Source organism: Cavia porcellus, unplaced genomic scaffold (genome assembly GCF_034190915.1).
Source record: "Cavia porcellus strain 051 isolate PalLab524CR breed Dunkin Hartley unplaced genomic scaffold, mCavPor4.1 scaffold_38, whole genome shotgun sequence".
In the NCBI taxonomy this organism is placed as follows: Eukaryota; Metazoa; Chordata; class Mammalia; order Rodentia; family Caviidae; genus Cavia; species Cavia porcellus.
In genome coordinates, this window is record NW_026947521.1 from 11,233,193 (window position 1) to 11,260,138 (window position 26,946).

General features: G+C 43.9%; 1 protein-coding gene across 16 annotated transcripts in view; it reads left to right on the forward strand.

Moving 5' to 3' along the window:
• Positions 1 to 26,946, forward strand: part of LOC106025320 (NBAS subunit of NRZ tethering complex-like) — a 107,120-nt gene that overhangs the window by 49,806 nt on the left and 30,368 nt on the right. For 7 of the 16 annotated variants that reach the window (XM_063243461.1, XM_063243460.1, XM_063243467.1 and 4 more), the window contains 3 exons: positions 5,566 to 5,699; positions 7,725 to 7,858; positions 9,031 to 9,129. In XM_063243461.1, coding sequence (XP_063099531.1) covers positions 5,566 to 5,699; positions 7,725 to 7,858; positions 9,031 to 9,129 — 367 coding nt within the window. Of the gene's footprint in view, positions 1 to 5,565; positions 5,700 to 7,724; positions 7,859 to 9,030; positions 9,130 to 10,433; positions 10,583 to 10,868; positions 10,940 to 11,828; positions 15,241 to 26,946 lie in introns of those variants that run through there. The other 9 variants (XM_063243464.1, XM_063243465.1, XM_063243463.1 and 6 more) reach the window with 7 other exon arrangements.

Genomic DNA, 26,946 nt, shown 5'->3' on the forward strand with positions numbered 1-26,946 from the left:
GCGATCCTCTTGCCTCAGCTGTCTGATGTTGCAATCACAGACATGCACTACCATGCCTGGTGCTTTTTGAAATATACTTTTTGCCTAATCATAGTCAAAATGCAGAAATTTCTAGATCAGGTATTTTTGCTTATATACAGAATATATGGCACAGAGGCAGATGGAGTGTGAATAATTTCCAGCCCCTTGTTAGGTGTGTGTGTGGGGGAGACTTCTATTAGACGTCTTGGGGACGGCAGGCCTGTTCTATTACTGTGCCCTGTTGGCAGAGATGTTCCAGAGACAGAAGCCTCCCGAGTCAGGGTTGTGACACGTGCTCTGCTCCCCATCTGGAGTGGCGGTATCTAGGCAGACCTTGTTTCTGAGGGTGTCCAGAGTCCTCTAGGTCAGATAGTTATGAAACAGCGATGTGCTGTGACAGATGCACCTAGAGGTGTGTCGATGGCCTGGGGGTCACACAGAAGAGAGAAGTTGGCTCTGAAAATGTGGAGGGAGTAGTAGTGACCCTCACAGAGGCCTAGCAGGAGGAGGAGGCCAGAGGGAGCCATGCGGGGCAGAGGCTGCTGTGTGGAAGGCACATAGGTGTCCAGCACGCAGCTGGGGACATCCCTGGGGTGGGCTGCAGCGCATGCACTAAGGGGCCTCTACACCGTTTTCCACATGCCTGGGCTGCATGTGTTCCCTGCAGTGGGGTGCATGGCCCTTCTCACCAGCACTCCTTATGTGTTGTGCCTTTTGGGGGTTCGTCATTCTTATCCATTGTTGGGGAGCCAGTCCTCACTGGGCTTTGAATGAGGGCTCCCAGGTGACCGCTGATGTGAAGTATTTCCTCACCTCCCTGTCGGCCAGTTGTGCACCTTCTTTGAGAAACATGGGTTTAGATCTGTTTCCTGTTTTAAAACTGAACTGTTAAAAAAAAAAAAAAAACGACAACAAAAAAACTGAACTGTTGTTGCAAATTTTGATTTCCTTGTATATATATTCTAGGAATTGACCCTTTGTCAGGTGGTCATTTTATTTAAATACTTTCTTTGTTTTTTAATTTTAAAGAGATTAAGACAGGGGCTGGAGATTTAGCTCAGCAGCATAAGCGCCTGCCTTGCAAGCAGGCAGTCATGAGTTCGATCCCCGGTACCGATAAAAATGAAAAAGACAAAAAAAAAAAAAAAAAAAAGAGATTAAGACAAAAGAGGACATAACAAAGAAGATCAGAACAGAACAATGTAAGCAACACAGTTCTTCACCATAAGACAACCCGTAATTAACAGTAACTACCATAATGTCTCTTTCTTTGAAATAGTTGAGCATAACTTCATATACAATAGTATCAAACATAACAAAATAGTATAAAATCATTCAAGAGAATGAAAGTATTACAGGGCATTCAGAACCAGATAACAGAGAACCAGCAATGGCTGCTATATTTTCTCATTTTCCATAGAAAATTTGTTTATACTATCACACATAATAAAATCCAATAAGGTGCAGTATGATAGAACCAATGGAAACAGAAGGACAAAAGTATAGTAGGACTTCTGAGTAAGGTATTAAATCAGCACTATTATAAGTCTTATATAAGTTATATATAGTCTTGTTTTCTTCAAAGTAGCTGTTTTCATATTATGACAGATAATAAAATCAAACAAGCCAGGATAAAACCATTCCAACTAATGAATACAAACATTATAAGGCTTCAAAGCAATGAATGGGGAATGATTACTATGAACTCTTATGTACTCTTACCATTTCTTACTCTAGGGAGACTTTACGGTATTTATGTGAGTTTGATTTATTTTGCTTACGAGTATAGTTTCAACTTGCGTCCATTTATTTATAAATATCTCAATGTGATCATTCTTTTTTTTTGTCTTTTTCCTTTTTATCAGTACCAGGAATCAAAATGTGATCATTCTTTATAGCTGAGTAGTACTCTATTGTATAAAAACACCACAACTTTTTAATCCATTCCTCAGTTGATGGACAGACACTAGGTTGTTTCCAAGATCTAGCTATTACAGACTGTGCTGTTATAAATATGGGTGCACATGTATCACTGTGGTATGATGTTTTTAGTTCTTCTGGGAATATGCCTAGAAGTGGAATAGCTGGGTTGAATGGGACTTTCAATTCCAGCTTTTTAAGGAATCTCCAGACTGACCTCCACAGTGGCTGCACCAGTCTACACTCCCATCAACAGTGCAAGAGAGTTCCTTTTTCCCACAGCCTCTCCAGCATTTGTTGTTGGTAGTTTTCTTGATCCTGGCCATCCTTTCTGGAGTGAGATGGAATCTCAGGGTTGTTTTAATTTGCATTTCTCTCATGATCAATGATGATGAACATTTTTTCATGTATTTATTTGCCATTTGTATTTCTTCATCTGAGAAATGTATATTTATCTCAGATGCTGCCCATTTTTGGACTGGGTCTTTGAATTTTGGGAGTCTGATTTTTTAAAATTCTTTATATGTTTTAGAAGTCCTTTGTCTGAGGGACAGTTCACTAAGATTTTTTTCCCAGTTTGTGGGTTTTCTTTTCACTATGCTGGCGATTTCTTTTGACATGCAGAAACTTTTTAATAAGATACAATCCCAGTTATTGATTCTGAGAAGTATTTCCCATGTGGTTTGACTCCTATTCATGAATTCTCTAACCTACCCCTATATCTTCAAGATTTTTATCTACTTTGTCTTCCAACAGATTTAGTGTTTCTGTCTTTATATTCAGATCTTTGATCCATTTAGATTTTAGTTTAGTATATGATCATAGCCATGGGTCTAGTTTTAGTTTTTGGCATATGGAGAGCCAGTTTTCCCAGCACCATTTATTAAAGAGGCTGTCGTTCTTCCAGTGAGTATGTTTGGCCCCTTTATCAAAGATAAGGTGGTTGAGTGTGTTTGTAGTTGTATCTTCTAATCTATTCCATTGATCTTCAGATCTGTTTTGATTCCATTACCATGTTGATTTTATTACAGTAGCTTTGTAGTATAACTTCAAGTCAGGGATTGTGATGCCTCCTGCCTTGCCTTTGCTGCTTAGAACAACTGACTTTGCTATTCTAGGTCTCTTCTGGTTGTAAATACTTTTGGTCATGCTGTAGTCATGGTATAAGTTTTCTTTTCATGCTGATGACTGTTTTCCTTGCTTGGCAGAAGCTGTTTTAGTTTGATGGAATCTCATTTGTCTGTTTACTTTGGTTTCCTGTGTTTTCAGTGTCCCCAACCCCCGCTTACGCTGCCCAAGGTCCTGAAGTACTTCCTTCTGTTTCCTTGTAGTAGTTTCACTGTGTTGGATCTCGCATTTAAGTCTTTAGCCTCTTTTGAGTTAATGTTTGTAACTGCTGAGGTGTAGAGGTCCAGTTTCTTTCCCTTGCGTGTAGATACCACTTTTCCAGCGCCATATATTGGAAAGGTCAACCTCCCCTAGTCTTACTCTTACCACGTGTGTTCACAGTGAGCTGACTGTAGATGTGTGTTTTTTCTTGTGACATGCTCTTTTCCTTTGGTTCTGGTGTTGATATTTATCCCAATGTCATTCTGTTTTAATTACTTGGCCTTTGTGGTTTATTTAGAAATCAGATGACGTAATGTTTTTGTTCTTTTGCTCAACATTTTTAAATACGTGATTCCACACAAATTTTAACCTCTTTTTTTTCTAGTTTTGTAAAGAATGTCATTAGCATTTTGATAGGAATTGCTTTGAAAGTGTAAATCATTTGAATAATTGAAACAATTTTGGCTCTTCCAATTCATGAACATAGAATGTCTTCCCATTTTCTATTTTCCCTTCAGTTTCCTTCATCAGAGTTCAGGGTTTTCAGCACTCAGGAAGCCTATAATGGAGGCTTATGCCTGTAATCCCAGCACTCATGAAGCCAAGGCAGGAAGTTCGCCACAAGTTGGAGGCCAGTGTGTACTACAGAGTGAGACCCTGTCTCAAAATACAAACATTGAACAATTCCTACTTTTCTTTTTGGAGCACTTTCACCTTTTCCTTTGATTAAATTTGTTCCTAAGTTTTTTATTACTATTTTCCATAGCCATTGTACATGGGATTGCTCTCTCATTCTGTGTTTCTGGTAATTTGCTGTTGGCACGTTGTGGCTCTCCTGGGTTTTGTTTGTTTTTGGTAGTGCTGGGGACTGGATCCCTGAGAAGTCGTTTTCGGCTCAGCTGCCCCCTGCTTATGCTGCCAGTTCTGTGTGTTGATTTTATATCCTGAGACTTTGCTGAATTAATTTATTCTGGCAGTTTTCTTGGTGGAATCTTGGGGTGCCTGTGCAAGGTCATCTGTATGCAGCAGCAGTTTGGCTTCCTTTTTTCTGAGTGAGATCCTTGCTGCTTTCTCCTGTGTGCTTGTGCTGCCTGGTCTGTGTTGAATAGAGGTGTAAAGGCAGGCAACCTTGTCTAGTTCTAGATCTTCGAGAGAAGACACTCAGCGTCTTGCCATGGCTGTTACGTGTGGCCTCTGTTCCATTGAGTGGCTGGACCTGCTATGTCCGGTGTTCTCCTCATGGAGGCAGGTTGCATTTTACCATGTGCCTTTTGTGCTGCTCTTGAGGTTTTTCTGTTCTTTGTGTTTACAGATGTGTGATAAAGAAATATGGTAAACATTTAAAAAGACAGTATTTATTATAGTAAAAGACATTTGATCACCCCTCCCCCTATACTGCTCCCTGCTTTAAACCCACTCACCTCACTGTGCCTGCAACTTTTTGAAGCAGCTCCAGATGTCCTCCTCTGTGTTTTTAGTTGCACTGTCCTACTGCCTTGATGTCTTAAATTGATTCAAGGTATTGATCTTTTGTGGTCATTTTGACTTCGGGGAGAGCCAGGAGTCATGTGTGCCATGTCCTGTGCCATGTTTTATTTAATTAATTTATTTCTGTCAGTGTGTGAGCCACAAGGTAGGATAAAGACATTTGGTGACTGTGTAAATGAAGAGTTGGTAGAGAGAGGGCACTGGGCCTCCTACCTGTCTCTTTAGTGCTGGGCTTCTAATAACAGGAAATGGGAGCACAGAAAATAAACAGTAAGAACGTCAAACATAGCATGGTTTAAAGTTTCTCAGGCCTTTCTTTCTCTTCTCTAATAGCTAGCAGCCTTTTTGTTGTGCCGAAAAATTCAGAATAGGAGACAATCGAGGAGCTGGATTATTAGGATTATGAAGGTATTGATTATCGCAGTCTTATGATTGTGTGATTGTCTAAGGACAGTTCTAGATTTGTCTGCCTGTGTGCCTGTCCTCCCTTATTCTCATGCTGTGTTAGCATCGGCATTTGATACAGCTGAACTTCTCAGTTTTTGGTGTTAGAGGGGCTGAACTCATTGGGTTGGAATTATTTTCTGCCCATTCTTTCCGCTGCTTCTTGGTATGTAAGCATTTTGCAGTGTGCTATCCCGGAGCCTTTCCTGGTGAGGGCAGCGCGTGTGATGGTTTACGTCTGTGCTGTGCTTTGCTACTAAGTGAGGCGTTAGACAGCGCTGGGAAGTGGTGCATTATGCTTACTATAACCACAGTTACTAAAAGTGTTACTGATTTTTGTAACCTCTTCTCTTTTCCTTCTAGTTCCGAAAGACCCCAAGCCCCAGTGGAGACGGGTGGCGTGGAGCTATGATTGTACGCTGCTGGCCTACGCAGAGAGCATGGGCACTGTGCGGGTGTTCGACCTCATGGGAAGCGAGCTGTTTGTCATTGCCCCGGTATGATCCGCCGCAGACTGGTGACTGTTTGGGGGTATGTGTGATATCTCTGTATGGATGCTCCAGCGAATGAATGTGAGAAGGGAAGAGACAGATATAATAAACTATGACATTGAGACACTCAGGATCTAGCTGGGGATTTCCATCTGGGTAATCCTTAGTTTTGTATTCTGTGATGCATTGTGCAGATGTAAACCGCCTAGTAGTAAGTAAATTCTCCATGGAGGCTGTTCAGCCAACCCTCATGAGGAGGCGTGTCCAAAACAGGAGAGTATACTGAGCCATTTTCAGGCCACAGGAAGAATGAAGGGCTGGCCCTGGGGCAGGTCCCATGATGCTGGGGTGCGGGGTCCACACTGGCAGCAGGTGGAAAACACTGCCTAAGCCAAGTGCTTTTTGAATTTTGGAGAAGGAAAGGTCCATTCACATTTTCCCTGTATCAGCTGTGGTGAGCTTGAGCAGGCTTGGGACAGGAAGCTGGGTCATAAGTAACACTTGCTTCTGGCTGGATAGCGCTGGCATCCGGACAGCCAGCCAGCTGGGGTTTAAGTCAGGGTTTTGACATTGACTGTTGTCTGATTGTCTTTTGCCTGTGTTAACTGAGGATGCCCTTGTCTCTCCCCAGCCTTCCCTCATCTGGCCTTTTAAAGTAATTTTAGAACACTCCTGGTTTTTATCATAGCACAAAATATTGTTATAAAGTTCCATCAATGAAACGTCCATAGCAGGGACAACTTCTGGGAGTTCAAATTTATTACATGAATGGAATAGAAATTGAAAGAGAAAGTGAAAAAAAAAGAATGGTTGTAATAATTTGTAATTGTGTTCTGCTATTAAGGATTGTATGTACATTCTCAATATTCACGGCAGTTATGTGAGTGGATTGGTGTCAGTTTTTGAAGTTTAGGAAGGAGATTGAGGGGAGCAAAGTGGCAGCCCCTCTCCCTGGGTCTCTTCTAGGAATCGTGTGCACCTTAGCATCTGTATTCATGTGGATAGGACCACGGTGGGCAGAACAGTGGCTCTGACTCTGGCTGTGTCTTAGCATCTCCGAGGCTTCACAGAGAAAACCAAGGCCAGGACCCAGATGCATGCCTCGCCTGCCTGTACTTGCCATGGGCTCTGCCTAAGTGACTCCTGCAGGACCTGGAGCTCATGGTGTTTTCAGGCTTTTTAGTGTGTTCTCCTAAGTTTAGTACTGAGAGCCAGGAATTCCGAGAATGGTTTTCATTCAGGAAATGAATATGCATGGAGCAATCTGGGCAAAGTACACTGGGCTCAGGTTACAGGAGTCCCACAGCTCCTGGACAGGTTCTGAGGAGCTCTCTGGAGATGGAAGCTGGCGCCATGTGCTTGGCCCCGCAAGCCCTAAGGTCTCGGCAGGAGCAGCCTTGTGAGAAAGACTCAGACTGGCCCGTGCAAAGGAAGGACTGCTTCTGTGGGCTGCGGGGCAGGCTGGGCCTGGCCAGTTGTTGTCTGCGTCCCCATTGTGTAGGGTGTCTCCTGGGAAGAGTTGGCTGTCCCAGGGGCAGCGGGGGCTTCTGAGATGTCTGTTCCTCTGCAGAAGCCTCAGTTTTGTGAGGTTCTGCCTCTGGAATCCAAGGTGACTGGAGGCCAGAGGCTGTGACAGGTAGGTGAGCGTCCCTACAGGTCTCTTGCTTCCCTGTCCTCAGCCGTCCGAGTAGGCGAATGGAAGTGAAGAATTTTCCATTTAGACTACTGCTGGCAGTGGATGCTGACATTGGAAAGCTGCTTCTAGAGTTCTCTAGGGTGGAAGGGTGGAGAGTTCTGTGTTGCAGTGGATGTACGGTTTGAATAAAAATGTGCTTCTCTACCCCTCTACTTCAAAGTTATGTATTGTGGTGTTGCCTGAGTAAATGAAAGATTACAGGTAATTAAAAAAACCAGAGCTGGGAGGACTGCTGTAGACCGGGCAATTGGCACTGGGCTTTCACATGCCCCCCAGTTGTGCATCGTTATTTATGGAGCGTCTCTTTAGTAATGCAGTTTTCTTTTCTCTCAAAGGCATCGAGTTTTGCTGGTGATTTGAGCTGTGCCATCCCCGGGTTGATATTTTTAGAATACAAAGCCAGTGCGCAGTGGTTAGCAGAACTCTTGGTCATCAATTACCGAGGAGAACTCAGAAGTTACCTTGTCAGGTAAAAGGCGCTTTGGGAAGTGTATTTGGTGCAGTGTTATTTCTCTGTTTCACATCAGTTAGTGGTGCTGCTTTATGTCCTGGCATGTTGTTATGAAAAGTTGGAAGTACAATTTGATAGTTGAAAGAATTGTATCTTAAACACTCATGTATTTCCAGTTGGATTCTATAATTAGGATTTTACTGTACTATCGATCATATTTTTACCATTTATCCATCTCTGTGTCTTCTTGTATTTTAATGTATTTCAGAGTAAGCTGGAGATGTCAGCAGTTAGATTTAGCATGCATATCATTAATTAGGGTTCAGTGTTTGATGAGTTTTCTTTCCGGTAATATTTATATTCTGTGGAAATGCACAAATCTCAGTTGTACCTGTTGTGACTTAGTATCAGTGTGTACATTTATGCAGTCAAAACCCCTGTGGGGATTCTGGACGTTGCCACCATGCTAGGACGTTCCATCTTCTCCTTCCCAGCATCCCTTTCAACGTCTACCCCCAAACAAGTAACTGTTTAAAAAACTTGTTAAAAATCACAGTTGAGGGCCAGGGATTTAGCTCAGTGGCATAAGTGAGCCCTGGTACCAAAAAAAGAAAAGAAAAAAATCACAGATGAGTTTTGTCTGTCCTGATAATTCATAATAGTGGAATCATGTATGTGGATCCTTTTTGTAAACTCTCCTTTAATCAGCATAATATTTGAGATTCATCCATAGTTTATGCCACTCAGTAGTGTATTCCCGTCTTACTAGTGGTCAGTATTTTATGAATACCGTGAATAAATGTGTAGGTATCTGTGTGTGGCTACATGAGTGCTGAGTGGTTGGTTTATCCATTTTTCTGTTTCTAGACGTCCAGGTTTCCAGCTTAGGGCTGCTGTCATACAGCAGCTATGCCTATCCTTTATAAGTATTTATGAATATATATCATCATATCTCCTGATGTTTCCCTTCCAATGAATCGTACAGTCAGTGCAGTTTATTTTTGTAAGAAACTACCAGACTTTTTACCAACAGGACTGTATCCATCAGTCATGTTAACACTGTCAGAGTTCTGATTGTTTTACATCTTTGATATTACGTGTCTTCCACGTTACAGATATCGTATTGGGTATGTAATGATGTCTGTTGAAGTTTAATGGTATTTATTTCTTGCTTACCTTCTGAAATTTAGTGTTGAAACAAATCAGAGCTACCAAGAGAGTCACAGTTTCAGCTTCAGTAGTCATTATCCTCATGGAATCAGTACTGCGATTTACCACCCTGCTCACAGGTAAGCAGCTGTTTGTGCTCTGACTCAGAGGATTACCGGGTGGGTCCACCTTGGCGTAGATCCAGAGGGAAGAGCCTCCCCTCAGTGATTCTCCTGTGGACCTGTTCATTCCATATTCCTGTGCGCAGTCATGTAGAAGACCTCGGCAGCCTGTTCCGATCATGCATGCACCTTTTCCTGCCTGACTGGTCTTCTCCAGCCAGCCAGGGCACTGGCCTCTTGGTTGAGGAAGTTTTCCTGCTTGCTCACCCCACCAAAGCACGTCCTCCTCGTTGTAACAAGAGTGCGACAGCACGGAGCTCACAGCCTTGTCCACAGAGCCCATGAAGGCCATGTCTTCTTGTGGAGGCTGCAGTAGGCATCCCTCTTGCAGGCTTCCTTCCTTGCAGGCTGAGGCTCTGCTGTCTGTCTGTCTGTCCGGCTCCTCCAAGTCCTGTGTCTGTTTCCCCTGCGGTGCCCCACCCTCTGTTACTCAGCTTTGTCAGTGAGTTTGACTGGAAGCTTTTGGCATTTTCTGCTGCCTGCAGTATCTGCCCTTTAGTTTTGAGGGTTAAGTATATGTGTATTTCACGAGTCAGCCAAGCTCTTTGGGTTTGTCACTAGAAAGAGTGTTCAATTTTGAGTCAGATTAAGCTAGTTAAGTTCTGGATTTTTGGACTAATCAGTGACTGCCGGCAACTCCTTACACTGACTCTCTTCTTGGTGGAAAGTGTATGCAAGTTTCGTATTCTGTTTATTCATCAGAGAATTTTATTGTGGAATCCTTTTACTGTGAAAGATTCCCCTCTTTCCTCTCTCCCACTCCTTTCTCTCCTCCTCTCTCTCCACCCCCCCCCCCTCTTCCCCACACTCCAAAATCCTTTGGGCTGTCTGCTAATGCCATTTTGTCTCCCTGAGACAATGACCGAGATAATGACCATCTTGACTTTTGTTTCATCCCCTTGCTTTCTTTAGAGTTTGAGCACTTACAGTTAGCTTGATGTTCTGACTTTATGGAAATGAAATCATGTGCTCGTAAATCTTATTGTGTGACTTGCTTTTTCTTTTCTTTTTTTTAACAAGGTATTGGAACTGGAACGACTTGCTTTTTCATTCATGTTGTTGTAGTTCATTCAGTTTTTTTTTAGTTTATTTTTAACCACTGAGGATATTTTATGAATAATACGCAACATATTTAGCCGTTCTCCTGTAAACGAAAACTTGATTTGTTTCAGCAGCATCTATGTTATAAAAATATCACAGTGGTAAAAGCTTCTATGTTATAAAAATATTACAGTGGTAAAAGTTATTGTGTACTCCTTTAGCACACATGCTGGCTGTGGAAGGAGAAGTGACTCTTCAGACTTCTGGGAGGGAACAAGGTCCTGGCAGGTGTGTCCCACGGTGGTTGTTCTGGATGATGTTCATCCTCTTGATGGTGAGATGTACGGCACTTTTAAACATCTGCTGGTCGGTAGGTGTAAAGGAATATCTCATAGCTGTTTTCAGTGATTTGAAAACCTGTGGGAGCTGTGTAAGAAAAGAGGGTTTCATGTACAGGGCCATCTGAGCCCACCCCTGAGGAGGGCATGTTCCAGGAGCAGCGCTGTGAGAACGCAGTGCAGGAGCCCTTGGGGCCAGGGTGTGTGACGCCGATGGAGGTGTGATTGGCAGGCCCGTGAGCAGTGGTGAGCACTGATTTCTGCGTGGTTTTGCAGCCCACAGAGCCCCTGTTCTCACTTGTGTTTATTCTCCTGTAGTTCATCCCCCCCCCCCATGCTGGGGTCACACTGAGGACCTTTCTTGTGTGAAGAGAGGGCTGCACGCTGAGGTACATTTTCAGATTTCCTTTCTCCTTTTTCTTTGTTTTAAACTGCTGAGTTTTATGATGTACCTGTTATAGATGTACCCCTAAATCCACCTCACTGGTGGTATAAGTCTCTCTTCAGTGCATCATATATATTTGTGTCGTGCAGGTTTTCTCTCTGTGCAGAGGTCTGTCCCGGAACTTCCCAGTGTGCTGCAGTGTAAATTTACAATGGCTGATAGCTGTTGTCCTGGAGTCTCTGCCACACCCTGGGAATTGCATTCATGTGTTGTCTGGCTGCATTCTTGTTTCCTAGGTCCCTTGTGCTCTCTCACTTTCTGTTTTTCTTAGTTTATTTCACTGTTTTGGCCACTCACAGCCTTCTGTATCTTCCCAGAAACAACATGTGGTATATGGAAGACTTGCATGTCTGAAAATGGCTTGTTCTGTCTTTATGTTTAATTGATGATTGGGTTCAACAGAGTTGTAGGCTGGAAATAATTTTCTTTTAGAATTTCGAAGGTATTTTTTCTAGCTTCTAGTGTTGCTCCTGAGAATTCTAATGTTCTTCTGATGTAAAGCCCAGTTTTGTTTCTCTGGTGTTTGTCCCCTTCTCACTAGACTTTCTTATTCCTCAGTGTCCTGCTATCTGACCTTGTAATGGCTCACAGCAGATTTATTACTATCTATATGCTGGCTTCTTAGTTTTGGGTTCAAAATGTAACCACCCGAGGGAAGTTTTATTTAGTGGGCGGGACAACCTCTATTTAAATAAACATCTTAGAAAGTTGAATATATTCTTTAATCAAAAAGGAGGTTCTCTTTTTGGTTCTGCAATCATTTATAACTTGATAGCAGTCAGTGTGGAGATAGATGACATTAATGTCTCTGTGTGAAAATTACTATAAAACAGATAACAGCAACTACCGGAGGCTCTCTGAAAAACTAGGCTCAGAAGCCAGGAATGGTGCGGACTAAAGGGAATAAGCAGGTGGAGATATGCTCTGTTGACTCAGGAACGAACTGGGCTGAGAGAAACCAACTTGGAATGCAGTCCTGGTGCTAAAACAGGAACAGAAAAGCCTCGGTGTGGAGGCTGAACCCCGCGCCATTGGAAGCCGCGATTTGGGTGTCCCGCCGCGGTGGCTGGCTGCCTCTACATCGGCTCGGCAAGGAGAGAGACGTGCGGAAGCTCTGTGAATGGGAGTCTGTGAACGGAGTCGAAAACAGGACGGGCAGGGAGGTGTGCACCGACTAGTGGTGAGGTGAGTGAGAGAAACTGACACTCCACCACAGTTTGACTCCAGCGGACTTTCTGGGCCCGAGCAGTCCTACGGGAGCAGGGCGCGGTGGCAACTCCAGCCACACATCCCCCTCTCGGGCGGGATTGGTGAAAAGTGCCTGGCCTGCGTGACGCTGCCGGCAGACCCAGTAGACTAGCCCAACCCAGATCCCAGAGCCTGACGGTGGCCGGGAGGGGCGGGCCCCGCATAGGCTGCCTAGTGCACAGCGGTGAGCAGAACACCTAACTGGCGCAATTCGATCAGGCTGTGGCTGTCAGGGAGAGAAGCTGGGCCTCTCATATAAGCTTGCATATATGAGAAACAGAGAATATGGGAAGAGGCAGCAACAAGAAAGGCTCCTTGACCCCCAATTCTGAGAAACAGGCAATAGCGGACACCGCACCAATAGACATTAAGTGCCATATAGAGAGCCTCATAGACCAATTCAGGAATGAAGTTATCAACGACCTGAAGCTAGAAGTATGCAGAATAGTTAGAGAAATGCTAAGCACCACCCAGGAAAAAACAGATGGTGGAATGGAAAAACAGAAAAAGAGGGGAGAATCATTTGATGGAGAAAACAGAGAAAGCGTAGAGTACGTGAAGCAGGTTCAAAGGGACTATCAAGAAACTAAGAAGTCTATCGAAGACTGGCATAACAGCTTGAAAGAAACTAAGGACAGACTATCTGATCTGGAGGGCAGACTTGTAATATGGGAGAATGAAATGAAAAACTTCTTAAAAATAACAAAGAAACAAACAGCAATAATACAAAGACAAGAAGATGATAAGAGGAGCCATAACTTAAGGATTAAGAACATAAAAGAAGAAGTAGGGACACAAACAAGTGAACTACAAAAGCTACTCACAGAAATAATCCAGGAGAATTTTCCTAATTTAGCAAAAGGTAAAGATACTCAGATGTATGAGGCATATAGGACCCCAGCTACCTACAACCCAAACAGAGAAACACCCAGGCATATAATAATAAAAATTCCAGAAATTCAATACAAGAACAGAATATTAAAAGCTGCCAGAGACAAGAAACAGACCACTTACAAGGGAACACCCATCAGAATTACAGCAGATTTCTCTGCACAAACCATCAAATCACGAAGAGCGTGGGGGGAAATAATTCAAGCTTTGAAAGATAATAATCTCCAGCCAAGATTGAGATATCCTGCACAACTGTCCCTGGAAATTGATGGAAAAACAAGGTGCTTCCAGGATAAAGAGGAACTGGGAGAATTTGCAACCACCAATTCAACGCTACAGAAAGTATTGCAGGATATTCTTAAAAAAGAAAAATACAAAGAACCCAGAAATAGTGGCAGGGAGGCCACAACGAATGGAGCAGAGAACAAAATGAAGAAGACAAACTGACAGCTACTGACAGAAAAAGAGCTCAACAGAAATGAGACAGAGAAGATTGGATGATAGGAACAGCTATTTTGGAGAAAATGACATCTTAATAGGTAATACTGATTTAGTATCTTGTTTTGAAGTCTCATCTAGCCTTTGTTCTTCTGTCTCCAATGGTCTAAATAGGTTGTATCTTATTGGATTTTATTATGTACAATAGTATAAGCAAAAACCTTTTAAAGACAAGGAGATTATACAGAAACCATTGTTCATTTTCTGTTAGTCAATTCTAAATACTCTGTAATGCTGTCATTCTCTTAAATGGTTTTACATTGTTTTGATATACTTAATGCTACAGTATATGAAGTTGTACTCAAGGACTTCAAGGAAAGAGTCAATATGGTAACTACTTTTAGGTCGGAATTATCTTGTGGTGAAACACTATTCTGCTTAAATGGTTATGTTTTGATCTGCGCTGTTTCGCTGTTATGCCCTCTTTTATCTCAATCTCCACTCCATTATTTACTTTTTTATTTTTTTTATCCGTTTAATTAAAGGGAAAAAAATAGCAGGATATATTATAGTAACCCACTTTGACTTTCTATTATCTCGATTTGAAGCCCTGTATTCCTCTCACCATCTTGTTTTTTTCTGATGTTCCCCTATTCTGTTTTACTGGATAGTATCAGGTTCGAAAGTTTAGGCATCAGCTGTGAAGATAATGAGATTCATTATAACACCCATTCTCGTTGACTTTTATCTACTTTTGAAGACCTACAATGTCTCCAATGTTTTGGTTTTGTCGGTTTTGTTCTTTACTGTTTTGTTCAATTGTATTATAACTAATGATATAGGCAATTCTATTAGAGATAGCGGGAGGCATTATGGTAACCATTGTTGATCACCTTGTATTATGTTTTTACATTATCTATTATGTCCACCCTTTTGACTTGACCGATTCTGTTCTGTTATGTCACATTTGGTTTTACTCTCTTCCTAAAAAGCAGTAAGAACCATGGGAGCAATGAAACCCAAAATGTGTAATAGTCATTGTACAAAAGAGAGGAAAAGAAAGTGCTCTAAACTATATAACTGCATGTATATTTAAGTGTATAAGATAGAAAATGATATCACAGAGTTTTATTGGATCATTGAACAGAACTGTTTGCAGTATCATTGTTGGAATGTCCACTCTACAAGCTTTAATTTTGTGACTTGAACAATTAATTCTAAGATGGCAATATGTAATCCATTAACTAGTGATTTCCTACTGTTCATTTTTTTCCTCTGTAAATCTGTATAACTTGTACCCTTTCACTGTTTTTTTTTCTTCTTTTCTCCTTAAATAAAAAAAAAAAGATCCAAACATAACAGTAGGGCCCATAATCACACATAAAATGCAATGTCAGCTGTTAAGAAGAGAAGCATAAAAGAAAGTCTGGAAGGAAATTTGGTAAATGCCAAGTAAATGCTAAGTTGCTCTGAATGGTAAAATTCTGATTAATTTGTGGTTTTTCATTTGGACACGTGCTTTTTCACTTAACATTGTATCACAGCAGGTTTCTGTATCATGAAAACCCTTTCAATGTGATTTTTACTGACCATATAATGTTCTTCTATACAAGCATTTGGCTATAATTTCCACAATAAAAACTTACAAGTTTCATGCCAGAAAAATAAGTTCACTGTTGAAAAGTCTGCAGGTAAGATTTGGTCTTACCTGCAACCACCCAGCGAAGGCAGCAAAATGTTCACAAGCTAAGGAGTCAGATATCTCCGTGAGGCCTGCATGCTGCCGGCCCACTGGTTGGAATGAAAGAGGGTGAGCCTCAGTGTCCCCTCTGTACAAATAGGGATAACAGTCCCCACTTCACCCAGAGAGCCCATGAAACACATGGTGGGGACAATCAGCCACTTGGGCAGTGCATCTGACACCTGCAACTTAGAGGAGGAGACTTTTATTTGGCTCATGGTTTCAGAGCCTTAGTCCATGGTCATTTGGCTCCAAAGCAGAAGTGGCATGTTAGGAAGGTGTGGCAGAAGAAAGCACCTCAACCCATGGCAAACAAGAAACAGAGAGAGAGAAAGGGAAAGGTGTGGGGGGGGGACTGATTGTGACTCAGAACCTCTACAAACTGTAAGCTAAATAAACCTTTCCTTCCTTCCTTCCTTCCTTCCTTCCTTAACTTTGGGTGTCAGGTATTTTGGATCAGCAATGAGAAAGAAAAGTAACCAACACACAGCACTTCCTTCTGCTCCCGGGATAGTCTAGTTATCCCTGCTTCAGTGTGCTGTCCACTTGTGCCCTTGTTGGCCTGTCTGCTCCTGGAAGATCACCTCCCGGAGGGTTTATAGTCATGGTTTAGTGTCCAGTCCACAGCTTCCCTGGCACATAGCAGAGGCCCAATAAATAGTTTTTAACTGGATGGATTGAATTGAGAACACAAGTTGAGAATACTGACATCCCACCTAAGAAGCAAATGCTTCTGTTCCAGTCCCACAGCCTTTAGCCTGGAAGAGTGGTTCTGTACCTGTAGTGGTTCAATTGTTTGTGTCTCTTCCAAAATTCTTGCTGAAGGGTAACCCCAGTGCAATAATATCAAGACTTAGGGGCTTAGGAGGTGCCTGGTTCATGGGGTTCTTTCCACAGGAATAGAATAAAGATTTCACAGAGCCTTTACCCTCTGCCTTTCCTACCATGTGAGGGCCTCTGAGCTCTCCTGAGACCCTGCCCTGGCCCACAATTTGGGTTTCCCAACCTCCATAACTGCAAGAAACAAACATCTATTGTTTATAATTTACTATGTGGGTGGCTTTCTGTTACAGTAGCATGGGTAAGATTACATTATCTGTTTTAACATGCTAATTTAAAAATCATTCCTTATCTGCCTTTATGTGTTTGTTGACAGTGAATGTTTAATTTGGTCTTATGTGAATTAAAAAACAAACAAACCACTTTTGAGCATCCACCATTGCCCTCTCAGAGGCATGCCCAGTGTTACCTGTGTTCTCCACCTGCGAGGAGACAAGGTCATCCTCGAGAAGAGGGGAGGAACATGCTGTAACCAGAAGTCCATCTTGGGGGAGAAACAACAGTAGAGAGGGGCCTTTGGAGCCAAGAGGACAGACGAGCTGTCTCCAGGAGGAAAGGTAGAGCCAAGAGCAAGGGCTGCAGCCTTGCGCCCTGGGCTTCCTGAGCCCACAGCATGAGGTGCAGCAGGGAGGTCAAGGACAAAGAGGACAAGGGTCAGGGGGACAGAAGACAAGTTCCCTAAGGGCAGTCCGGCTGGACTGCAACCACTGAGAGCCAGGGGCCATTTCTGTCACTCCCTTTATAGCCCAATAAGCACTTTTCCATTACTGTGTTTTCATCAGCTGAGTGCAGCAAGCTCTAACAGGCCTGCAGAGGGCCCGAAGCCAGAGCTGATCGGTTTCTCCCTGTCCCTAAGGGGACCGGGGAAAAGGAGTGATTCTCTACACCTTCACCTCCCACGGCAGCTCCCTGAGCGTTAGGAAGCACTGCCACATCAAAATTCCAACCCCAGAGCCCCTGCAAATACCCAAACATTCATTTACATTTAGATTGTACTTCCTGGATTCAGACTCTTTCCCTGAAAACTCTAGCCATCCAATTATTAAGAAAACCAACATGTCACTTCTAAAGCCTTTTGCAGGGAGGAGACATTTCCTCTCCCATGAAACTCCCCCGTTCATCACAGAACAGGTGGTCCTGTCTGGATGGATTTGGTCAGCATCCCAGCACACTTGAGGACAAAATTTTAAATATTTGTGCTTTTCAGTAAGGAAAGACGAAGGTTGAAGAAGCAAGTAAGCAAACTGTTGCATTGATGTGCAAGAGGAGACGAGGAAGTGTTGTAAAGGGAAAGTTTCTAGGGGAAAAGCTTTGGAAAAACTGCTTAGGGCAGCGGGAAAAGCTCCCCTCTGGAATTACAGACAGTTAGTTCTCATCCCAGCCCAGGGGCTTCTTACTTTCTGACTTGGGATTCACCTGTGCAGATGCATCCCATGCAGTGGGGCTGGAGAACTTTAATTGAGCCAGTACGTGCTGTATAAGGCAATACAGATAATCAAATGACACAATGTCAGTGAACATCCTTGGTGCAACGCAGACATGCTTTTCTCTGTGAGTGAAGGATGGCAGTGATAATGTGAACAAAGTAAGAATCGAGTATTCTCCTAGGAGTTTGGGCCCAAGCTGTAATCCAAATCATAAGAGGGCTGAGCCACACAGGAATTCATTCCCTAATTTGATGCTTTGTAAATTTCCTCTTCAGTGGGTCCTAGGGTTAATTCATCAGACCTTGGAGTAGGAGGCTCCAAAGCTGGGTTTAAGATCACATAAAAGGAAGGGAAGTAGCCAAGCAGATGATTAACACAGGGACTGGGTCATGTCCAGAAGATACACTAAATTTATTCCCTCTCAGTTGTCAGTGGGATTTCCATTCCTTGCTTACTAAAATCCAAACCTAGTCAGTGGAAGAAAATGGAAAAAAGAGAGAGAGATACAGAGAGAGAAGAAAGACAAAGAAAAATGAGAAGAAAAACAGTAACCACAAATACTTGAGGTTTTGCCTATACCTAAGTCAGAGCTCCCACACCAAAGCAGCCCTTCTTGTCAAAGATCCCAGACTGCACTTCAGCACACAGCAAAGCTATGAGATCACTCTTCTCAGAGGTCACATGTGGCCAGCAGACACCTTCTCCAACAGATGTCAGCCCAGTTACTTTCAGTGGTCTCCAGCCAACATCTCCACTGTAGCATCTGGTGGTCCGAGATGCTTTCAGAGCACCCCTTCTTGTCCAGCCTGTCCTCCAAACTTCTCTGATAGGAGGAAGATGGCTTCATCTCCCTAGATATTTTGGAAGTGGGGCAGATGAAGAAACTGGGACACAGAGAAGAACTTGGCCAAGAAGTACGGAAAGCCGGTCTTGTGAGTATTCTCCTTTGATGCGGTTTTAAACCTGCCGCATCTCAGGACCTCTGCTCCCTCATTAGTAAAGGAGAGATATTAGCCTGTAGCTCACAACAAATATCTGTGTCAGGAGCATTAAGGGCTTAGATTTCCACAGCCGCCATGTATATTCACATCCATTTCTCTTCTAAGATCCTCACAACATTGTTGAAAGGAAGGCTGGGAGCACGGCAGTTCCTCCCCCATCACAGCTGAGGAATCTGAAATTCAGAGAATTTAAGAGGCTGCGCAAGAGCCATCAGGAGCAGAACTGGCCTCCGTCCCGCTGCCCACTCCGCTGCAGCCCACTGCCAATTTTTGCTATAAAAATGCAATTGATTGTAAATTATTCATAAAATATGGTGTTTCTTTTTATATAATTTTATTGTTTCCCATTTTATCCAAAGTATTGCATATTCATCATAGAAAATTTAGTAAGAACAAATAAGTAAAAAGAAGAAAATCATGATTACCCATAGCTCCCCCGAAAAATAATGTTACTTAACGGAAAAAGAAACGGACCAGAGGGCACCACACCAGGGGCCTAAGACATGGTCCCGAGGTTATCAGAAGCCTGACGAGAGCCCTAGGGCTACAGTGCACAGGGGCAGACACAGAGCTTTTGAGGAGAGGGGCAGAGAGTTAGCATTTTAAGGTGGCGGCTGGGGAAGGAGCCCATGGAGAGAGAACAGCTGCAGGTCCAGGAAGGAAGGGGAGAAGCAGGTGCTGGACTGCTGCCCCAGAAAGGTAGGGCAGGGCGTGGTGAGGGGTGCCCGGCTTTGTCCACAGCATCAGACCATCGGCAGAGGAAGCAGGCATGGAATAGATGGGGGTGCATGAGCTGGTGGGCTTCTACAAGCCCTTTGCTGAGTCCTTCTTTTTACTTTTTATTTTTCACTGAAATAGGAAGCAAAGTCTGGGTGGAAGGATGCAGAAAAGGTCTGAAGAGTTTAGAGAAAAATAGCTATCTCAAGAGAGTCAGCGAGAAACCTACCATGAGGGTCCCTATATGTGGTGTGCATATGTGTGTGTGCGCGTGTGTGTATGTGAGGAATCAAATCCAGGGCCTCCCACATACTAGGTAAGTGCTCTGCCACTAAGCTATGCCCTTGGCCCCATGAGGGGTCCTGGAGCTTTCGCTTGGCTGTGAGTTTTTCTCCAGTTGCAAAGCCAGAGACTTGGGGGAGATCAAGAATTGGGTTTAACTGGGCTTGTGGCTCATCAAGCCTGAAACAAAAATCAGGAGAGAGACAACAGAGGCAAAAGAGAGGCAAGAAAAGAGGAAAGTTAAGAAGAGACCGAATGCATGTAGGTTCACGCCAGCAGATGAAAAGCTTTTGGAGACGGTGTAATAAAGGATGCATACTGGAAAAAGAGAAGGCGGAGTCACAGACGGAAGCTCGGACTGGAGATTATTGGAGGCATTGTAGTTTTTAGTAATAACAAGGTCTAAGGTTTGACCTTAAAAGTAAGTGTCTGAATTAGAGCAGGAAAGAATCACTGGCCAGAAGAGTTCAAGCAACTGAAAGAACAAAATACTAGCAACATCGTGTATATCTATAATAAAATTTCTGAGCACTAGAGTGGAATTCCAGCATTTAAATTGAGACAGAGCTAAAATTGTGCACAAAATACAATAATGACCCAAAGACAAGTAGATGGTTTTCCCCTGCACATAGACATTGGAGAGGCTGGAAGCAGCACTAGTTATGTGGGTTTATTTGGGTTTTAGAACCAGACAATTAAAGTACTTACAGTGTGATGTTAATCTGAAACTATTTTTAAAAACTGAGTTTTTTTTTCCTTAATGTTTAAGAAAGCAATTAAACAGCAATTAAAATAAAAATATAAAACTTTGTAGTACATCCATTCCCAGCCTCCTCTGCTGGGGAAATTCTATTTCAGCATGTCGATCTTTCACCAAAGAGTGTCAAGTTTTGTTCCTGCAGACATTTAATTACCGGTATCACTGTGAACCTGCAGAGGCTTTGTTTCAGACTTTGTTAGGCAGGCTGATGTCAAGCGTGGTTTGTCCTCTCAGGGGTGGTTTCTCGGGGGCATTAATGGAAAGCCCCAGGTGTCACCTAGTGCTTCTGATCACTCACGATTCCTCTGGGATCCTGGAATCTTTGCTTGGATATGCAGAATTCAGGAGTCACTGAAGGAATTGAGAAAAACTCATCTGCACATTGGTTGGTCCTCAAGGTCTGGTGTATCCTGCTCCTTCCTGTTGGCCCACATGGTTATGGAGAGTGTAGCTTCCTGCTTGAGCTAACCCGCTGTAATCTTGTAGACCGGGGCATGTCCACATGATGTGGCCTCACCCCGTACCTCTGCCTAGTCTCCAAGGTTAAATTGCCTCCAGTTTGGGCTGCTATATATTACTTTCTAGTGCCCTTAGTGGCTGTGGATATTTACTGTCCATAATTTATTTCAACAGGAGGGAGAGTCCTATAAAAACTATCACATCCCTATTATAAACATCTGCTAACAAATGCCATAACTTGTTTCTCCTCTACTCAAAGCCCCACAGCAGACCCCCTCCAGCCACAGGCAGAGGCAGAGTGCTCGAAGTGGCTTCACATGGTCCAGTCCGGTCATAGCAGGAAAGATGCTCTAGTCCAGAGGCAACACTTCTTAAGCTGAGATGTGGGCAAAAACAGGACCAGATGGCGAAAGCAGCCACTGAACATGTGGTAGTTCAGGGAGCAGCAAGGCACTCAACCCCACAGCGGGCAGAGGAGGGGTGAGGAGGACCAGAGAGAAGGGCTGGGTCAGCACCTCTCCGTCCCTAGCATGCAACAGCACCACGGGGTTCTTGCTGAAAGCCAGGTCTCCCTGATAGCCTGATGCGTAACTCCTTCGAGAAGCCCTAGCTCAGAAAACCTGCAGTTCCAGCTGCACAGTGAGAAGTTTGGGGTTTAATCTCTATGAGGTAAGGAATCATTGGAGTATTTTCTACCACACATCCCAGAGTGAAACAAGAATTCTGCAGGGCTGAAGTTCCTTCCCTTGAGCCTCAGCAAGACTCTTTCCAGCATTCCAGGAAAGTGTAACCCTCCTTTGCACTGTTAACAGATGATTTCCGAGACAGGATCTAGCACATTAGGGTCTCAACAAACAGCAAATAAATGAATGAATGCATAACAATTAGCTAAGTAAAATCAAATCTGGTTATATAATTAACTGTAACCTCTACTCAACATAACTCCACACTTAACATCACTCTCTTAAAAGGCCTTGTTTATTGCTTTTAAAGTTCCTTTGCAAACTCTAATCCCATTCAGAAAGCCTTTGGATTGTTCACCAAATTTATAGGAAAGACAGTCTTGAGCCATCTGGTGCCTATTTAATTTTTAACCACCTCTCCCTTGAAATATTTCTTTCTTCATTCTTATTTTGTCCTAAAAACCTGGCTATGAGCTAAACTGCACCATCTGTGACTTCCAGTAAATACAACTGTTGCTAATGAAATTACCCAGTTTCATCATTTTGATTTAAATGCTGTGCCTGTTTTTCCTCTGACCTTTTGTTGCTTGCCATCAAACTCAAGCTTTTGTGAATTTAGAGACATGCGTCCATGTAGGTCAGTCTTGGGGAATAAATCTTCTCTGCGAAGTCCGAGAGTCGCGGCCAAGCTCGCTCAGCAGGCTGACAGGGCAGTGGGGGCCGGGGCTGTGCGGGGAAATATAGATGGCACTTGTGCCCGGCTGCTCAATGTGCGCAGGGCCCCGGGGCAGACCCCCACCATGTGACCAAGTGGCCGCTCGGTCTGTCTCTCCGGCCTCCCATTTGTTAGGATGCTGGTGATACTAATGAGCTGGGTGTGAGGCCCGTTCTTTGGCCTTTGGTGTTCCTCCCTCCCTGTCTGCAATTGCTTGACCTGATTGAAGAAAAAGAAAGTTCAGAGACTCCAAACTTTGCCCATGTGGGGAGAAGGCCTTCCAGAAAAGGAGGCATAGCTTTGGGAGAAGCCAGGCCCTCCCTGTGCCACAGACCACTTTTCCACTTAGGACGGACTCTCATCTTTGTCGGTGGTTTCCACAAGCCCATGTTTATCGAAGGAGCGATTTGGTCACCTCTGTGCTGCCTGGTCCTGTTGTTTACTCTATGAGTTACTCAGTACTTTGGGGGAAGGAGTGCTTACAGCAGTTCACACTGACACACAATGTCAGGAGCCACAGTAAATCCTGAACCTAATTCAGCCATCTAATCCCCACGATGATCCCAGGGCTGGGAACTGTTATGGCTCCCACCAGACAGCAGAGGAGCTGAGGCTTCCAGAGGTGAAGAAACAAGCCAGGGTCCTGCAGCTTCTAACTGGGCTGTGTAACCTTGATGCTGGATCACTCTGCATTTCCTTGTGTGCTAGATACTGAGCCAGGAACTGGGGACACAAAAATGAAAGGGACATGGCCCACTGTCTAAGGAAGCAAGGCATAAAAATGGAATTACATCATCTGATGGAGGCTACAATGGGGTGAAAGAAACGTTCTCAGCTCACAGGAAGAAAAGAGTCTGTTGGGGGAGGGGGGAGCCAAGGTTCACAGCAGGGGAGATGGAGGATGGATGGAGGTTTGAAGGAGAAAGGAGGGTTTGCTTGAGGGGAAGCCCTGGCCAAAGGAACAGAGTGCCCAGAGGAGCGACAAGCATGGGAAGCAGGCAGAGGAGAAGCAGAGGGGCCAGGGTGCAGGGAGAGGATGGGAAACATCCTTCTTCCCAGGCTGAGGGGCGATGATCAGGAGAAGGGAGTCAGCCTCCAAACTTGGCTCCGGAGCTTTCCACACGGAAAAAGACCAACGAGGTCTCCAAGTCGTCAAATAGATCTGGTTCATATTTAGCTCACAAAGCAGCCAGAAGGAGCTCTCTTTACTAAGTTGTCATTAGCCCGAAGGACTTCCTGGTCTCCAGGCTGGGTAAGAGCTCAATTTAGCCCACCAGTGAGCCCAAAGGAGGGTTAATCTGTAGCCCCCAAACTGTCCTATGACCCTCAAGGTCTCTGCATCCCTTCTATTTTGAGAATGCTCCTCCTGGTGACCAGGAAGGAGACCTGAAAGCAAAAGATGTCTTTAGCTTTTGCTGTTGTAAAGCCGAATCTCTAGTACATTGTTCATGTAGCAGGACCTGAGCAGAGGCACCCACAGATTTCAAATGCACTCTGCTGATCTGCCTTTAGTGTCCACGATACATCCCTCCTAGGACAAGCTGTAAAGCTGCTGGTGCTGCTAGGGAATGTGGGGATGGGGCACCCCAAAGAACAGCTCCATCAAGAGAGTAGAGCAGATCAGCCACTGGCCCCCAAATGCCCCAAGAGGAGGAGGGACCAGCAGGATCAAACCCACCTCCTCTCAGAACAAGGGTCAGGTGTGGTTAAAGAATCAGTGCTGCCATGCTCCAAGCTGTCTGATAAAGACAGGGGTGCAGGTGAGATTCAGCCCCACGGCCATAGTTTGCCCAACACTGAATCAGAAGATTCTCGTTACACTGGTCAGTGGGCCTCTGTAAAGAGAAAGGATGCCAATCTGAGAGGGGTTCACATATGCAAAAAGTGAGACCTTCCTAGTAATTTTGTGGTGGTCACAAATATGTAACCATTTCCAGAGGGTGTTTATGGGAATGCCCCGCTCTTCTAACCTCCAAAACTGTGCCGGCATCATCTTGGGTTCACACCTGAATTTCTGTTCAGCCTGTCTAGCCCAGAAGCTGCCCTTTCCTCCACTGAGGTCCCAGAAGCTCAAAAGGACAAGAAAACCTATAGCTAGCTAGGCAGTAATGAGCAACAAAGCCCAGACTGAAATCAACCCTGGCTGACACTGGAGACAGATGACAATTTCTGTTGTATCTTCACGTCCCAAGAGGCCCTGGGTCGTACAAGCAGTGCAGCACAGCCACGGGACCACACCTCTGGCTCATCAAGGAGAGAGGGCTTAATCAGCAGGACTTTCCTCGGGCCTTCTACCTCTGCACACAGCCAGACCCTTTGAAGACCCGCAGACCGACACCTACAACACCAGCACTGCGGTCGCATGTACGCACTGCTGGTTGTGAATGCCCAGGACGCAGGTGTGGAGTCTAACTGCAGGGTATAAATGGATGAGTCAGATGCGAGCTTCAAGTCAAAAGTGAGAAGTTTGCAAACGTCATAAGAAAGTTAAATTTTCACACGAGAAAAAAAAAAAAAAAGCAACAAGCCTGAAACAAGTGTTGGAGAGTCAGCAGGGGATAAACTATTACTTTAGAGTACCCAAATTTTATTCTTTAATGATTCAGGTCTTCTCAATTTTTAAAAATATCCGAGGAGTATTTTTCAGGGTTATTTCAGGGGCCAGGAAAGTCCACACTGCGCTCAGCTCCCTGGATAGTGGAATCTGAGCTCAAGAGGAAAAAGGAGCCCAATAGACACTGAATTGCAAGATCCAGAATTGGGGAGCAGGAGGTGAGGTGACGCCCCCAGACTGCCCAGCTTTGGAGTCATTCTGAGGGCATGGGCTTTGGATGCCCAGGGACCAGGGTCTGGGCTTTCCTCCTTCCTCAAGCTTGGATTTTTCCACTAGTTCTTAGAAGGCCACTGTTAAGGCTTCAGAAATGCATTTCTTTTCTTTTCCTTTCTACATTTGCTTTCACAAAAAAAGATGCTGCCACTCTCATCTAAGAGGAAAAATCATGCAGACAAAAACCATTAATAGTATCCAATTTAGTTCAGGAATCCAAGTCCAGCCTGGGGTTTTTTTGGTTTTTGTTTATTTCTTTGTTTTTGCATCAGGGGTTGATTTCAGGGTATTTGCACTCAGCTACATCCTTAGCTGACTCTTTTTATTATTTTTTATTTTGAGATGGGACCTCACTGAGTTGCCTAGGCCGGGTTCCAGTTTGCAGTCCTCCTGCCTCAGCCTCCCAGAGTACCAGGTTACAGGAATGTGCTTCCACACCCGCCTCTCACTCTGCTCTGCTTTTAAAGCTTGCTCTACAATTTTCATCCTTTTAAGTGAGACAGAGAGAATGCAATTCAGCAGAAAGCTTCAACCATCGAGTCTACACTAGACAGAGGCTGGCAGACAAGTTTTTATCAAAACTTTTCCTTTGGGCTTCCTTAAAACGGTACCCTCACTTGAGGTGTTCCCTATGTGCTATGGCATTGTGACCAGGCCACTTAACTTTTCTGAATATTAGTCTTAATCTATAAGGTGAGACAATGGAAACACATACTTTTAAAAAATAAAATTTCCCTGTTGAAGAAAGGAGTATGGGAAATATTTTGGTTAATTTCTCAATTTTCTACTTGTCATATTTTTAGAATAGTAAAAATAATAGCAATAATATAATAAATGATTTAATTTCCATTTGAAGCGTTAATCTTCTGCTTTAGAATCAAATTACTATTTCTTATTTTCCCATTGCCTGTAATTCTCTCTCTTACTTTTTAAATTCTTTGTGACTTAATTTTTATATAATTACAGTACTATGCACTGAATCCAGGGCCTTTGCACTAAACTGATCCCCAATCTCCTTTTATTTTTATTTTGAGACAAGACCTCCCTCAGTCTCTGAATTTTCCAGGCTGATCTTCAATTTGCAATCCTCCTACCTCAGCCTCCTAGAGGGCTGGGATCATAGGCCTATTAAATGATACACAGCCAATGCTTTCGTTTTTGCAAGCATCCCTTCTCCCTGCAGATGCGGCAGGTGAGCACTGTGGATGTGCTTTGTCCACAGTAACAAACCTCCCTCTCTGAAATACGTGTTCCTCATGAACAAAGAGTCATGCATCAAATTCCACCTTTCTGCTCATCCTAAAATTCATCTCTCTAATTTGTGCTGTCTTTTCATTTACAAATTGTTATGGCTTTTATCTAGATTTCCCCCCAAAGCCTCATGTGGTCATAGATGGGGAGCTTCAAAGGTGGCTGGAGTAGGGTGTGTCAAGAGGATTATTAAGGATGTGATGTCAGGGTTAAGGGTGAGATGCTGGGATTAAGGGTGGGTGCTGTGGTTAAGGGTGGGGTGCTGGGATTAAGAGTGCTCCATCCTTGGTACAGGTGGCATCAGTGAATAAGCTTGCAACCTGAGTGGAATATAAAGGGACAGAAAGAAGGCAGCCTGCTGCTTCTCACTTCTTTGCTGTCTCCTGCCTGCCATGAACTATTTCTCCCTCCTGTGCATGTCTGCCATGCCACCCTGCCTTGGAGCCAGCCAGCTATGGGCTGAAACCGCTATAGACTATGAGCTGAAATAAACCTTTCCTCCTTTTATTTTGGGTGCTGGGCATTTTATCTCAGCAATGAGAAAAGTAACAAAGATACACATACTCATAGGAGGAACAGAGGTATCAGACCCCAAACCTTGGTGCAACTGAGCATATTAGAGGTCTACTGGAGGTTACAAGAGCCTGTAGTATCTCCAGGCCCCTGAGGAT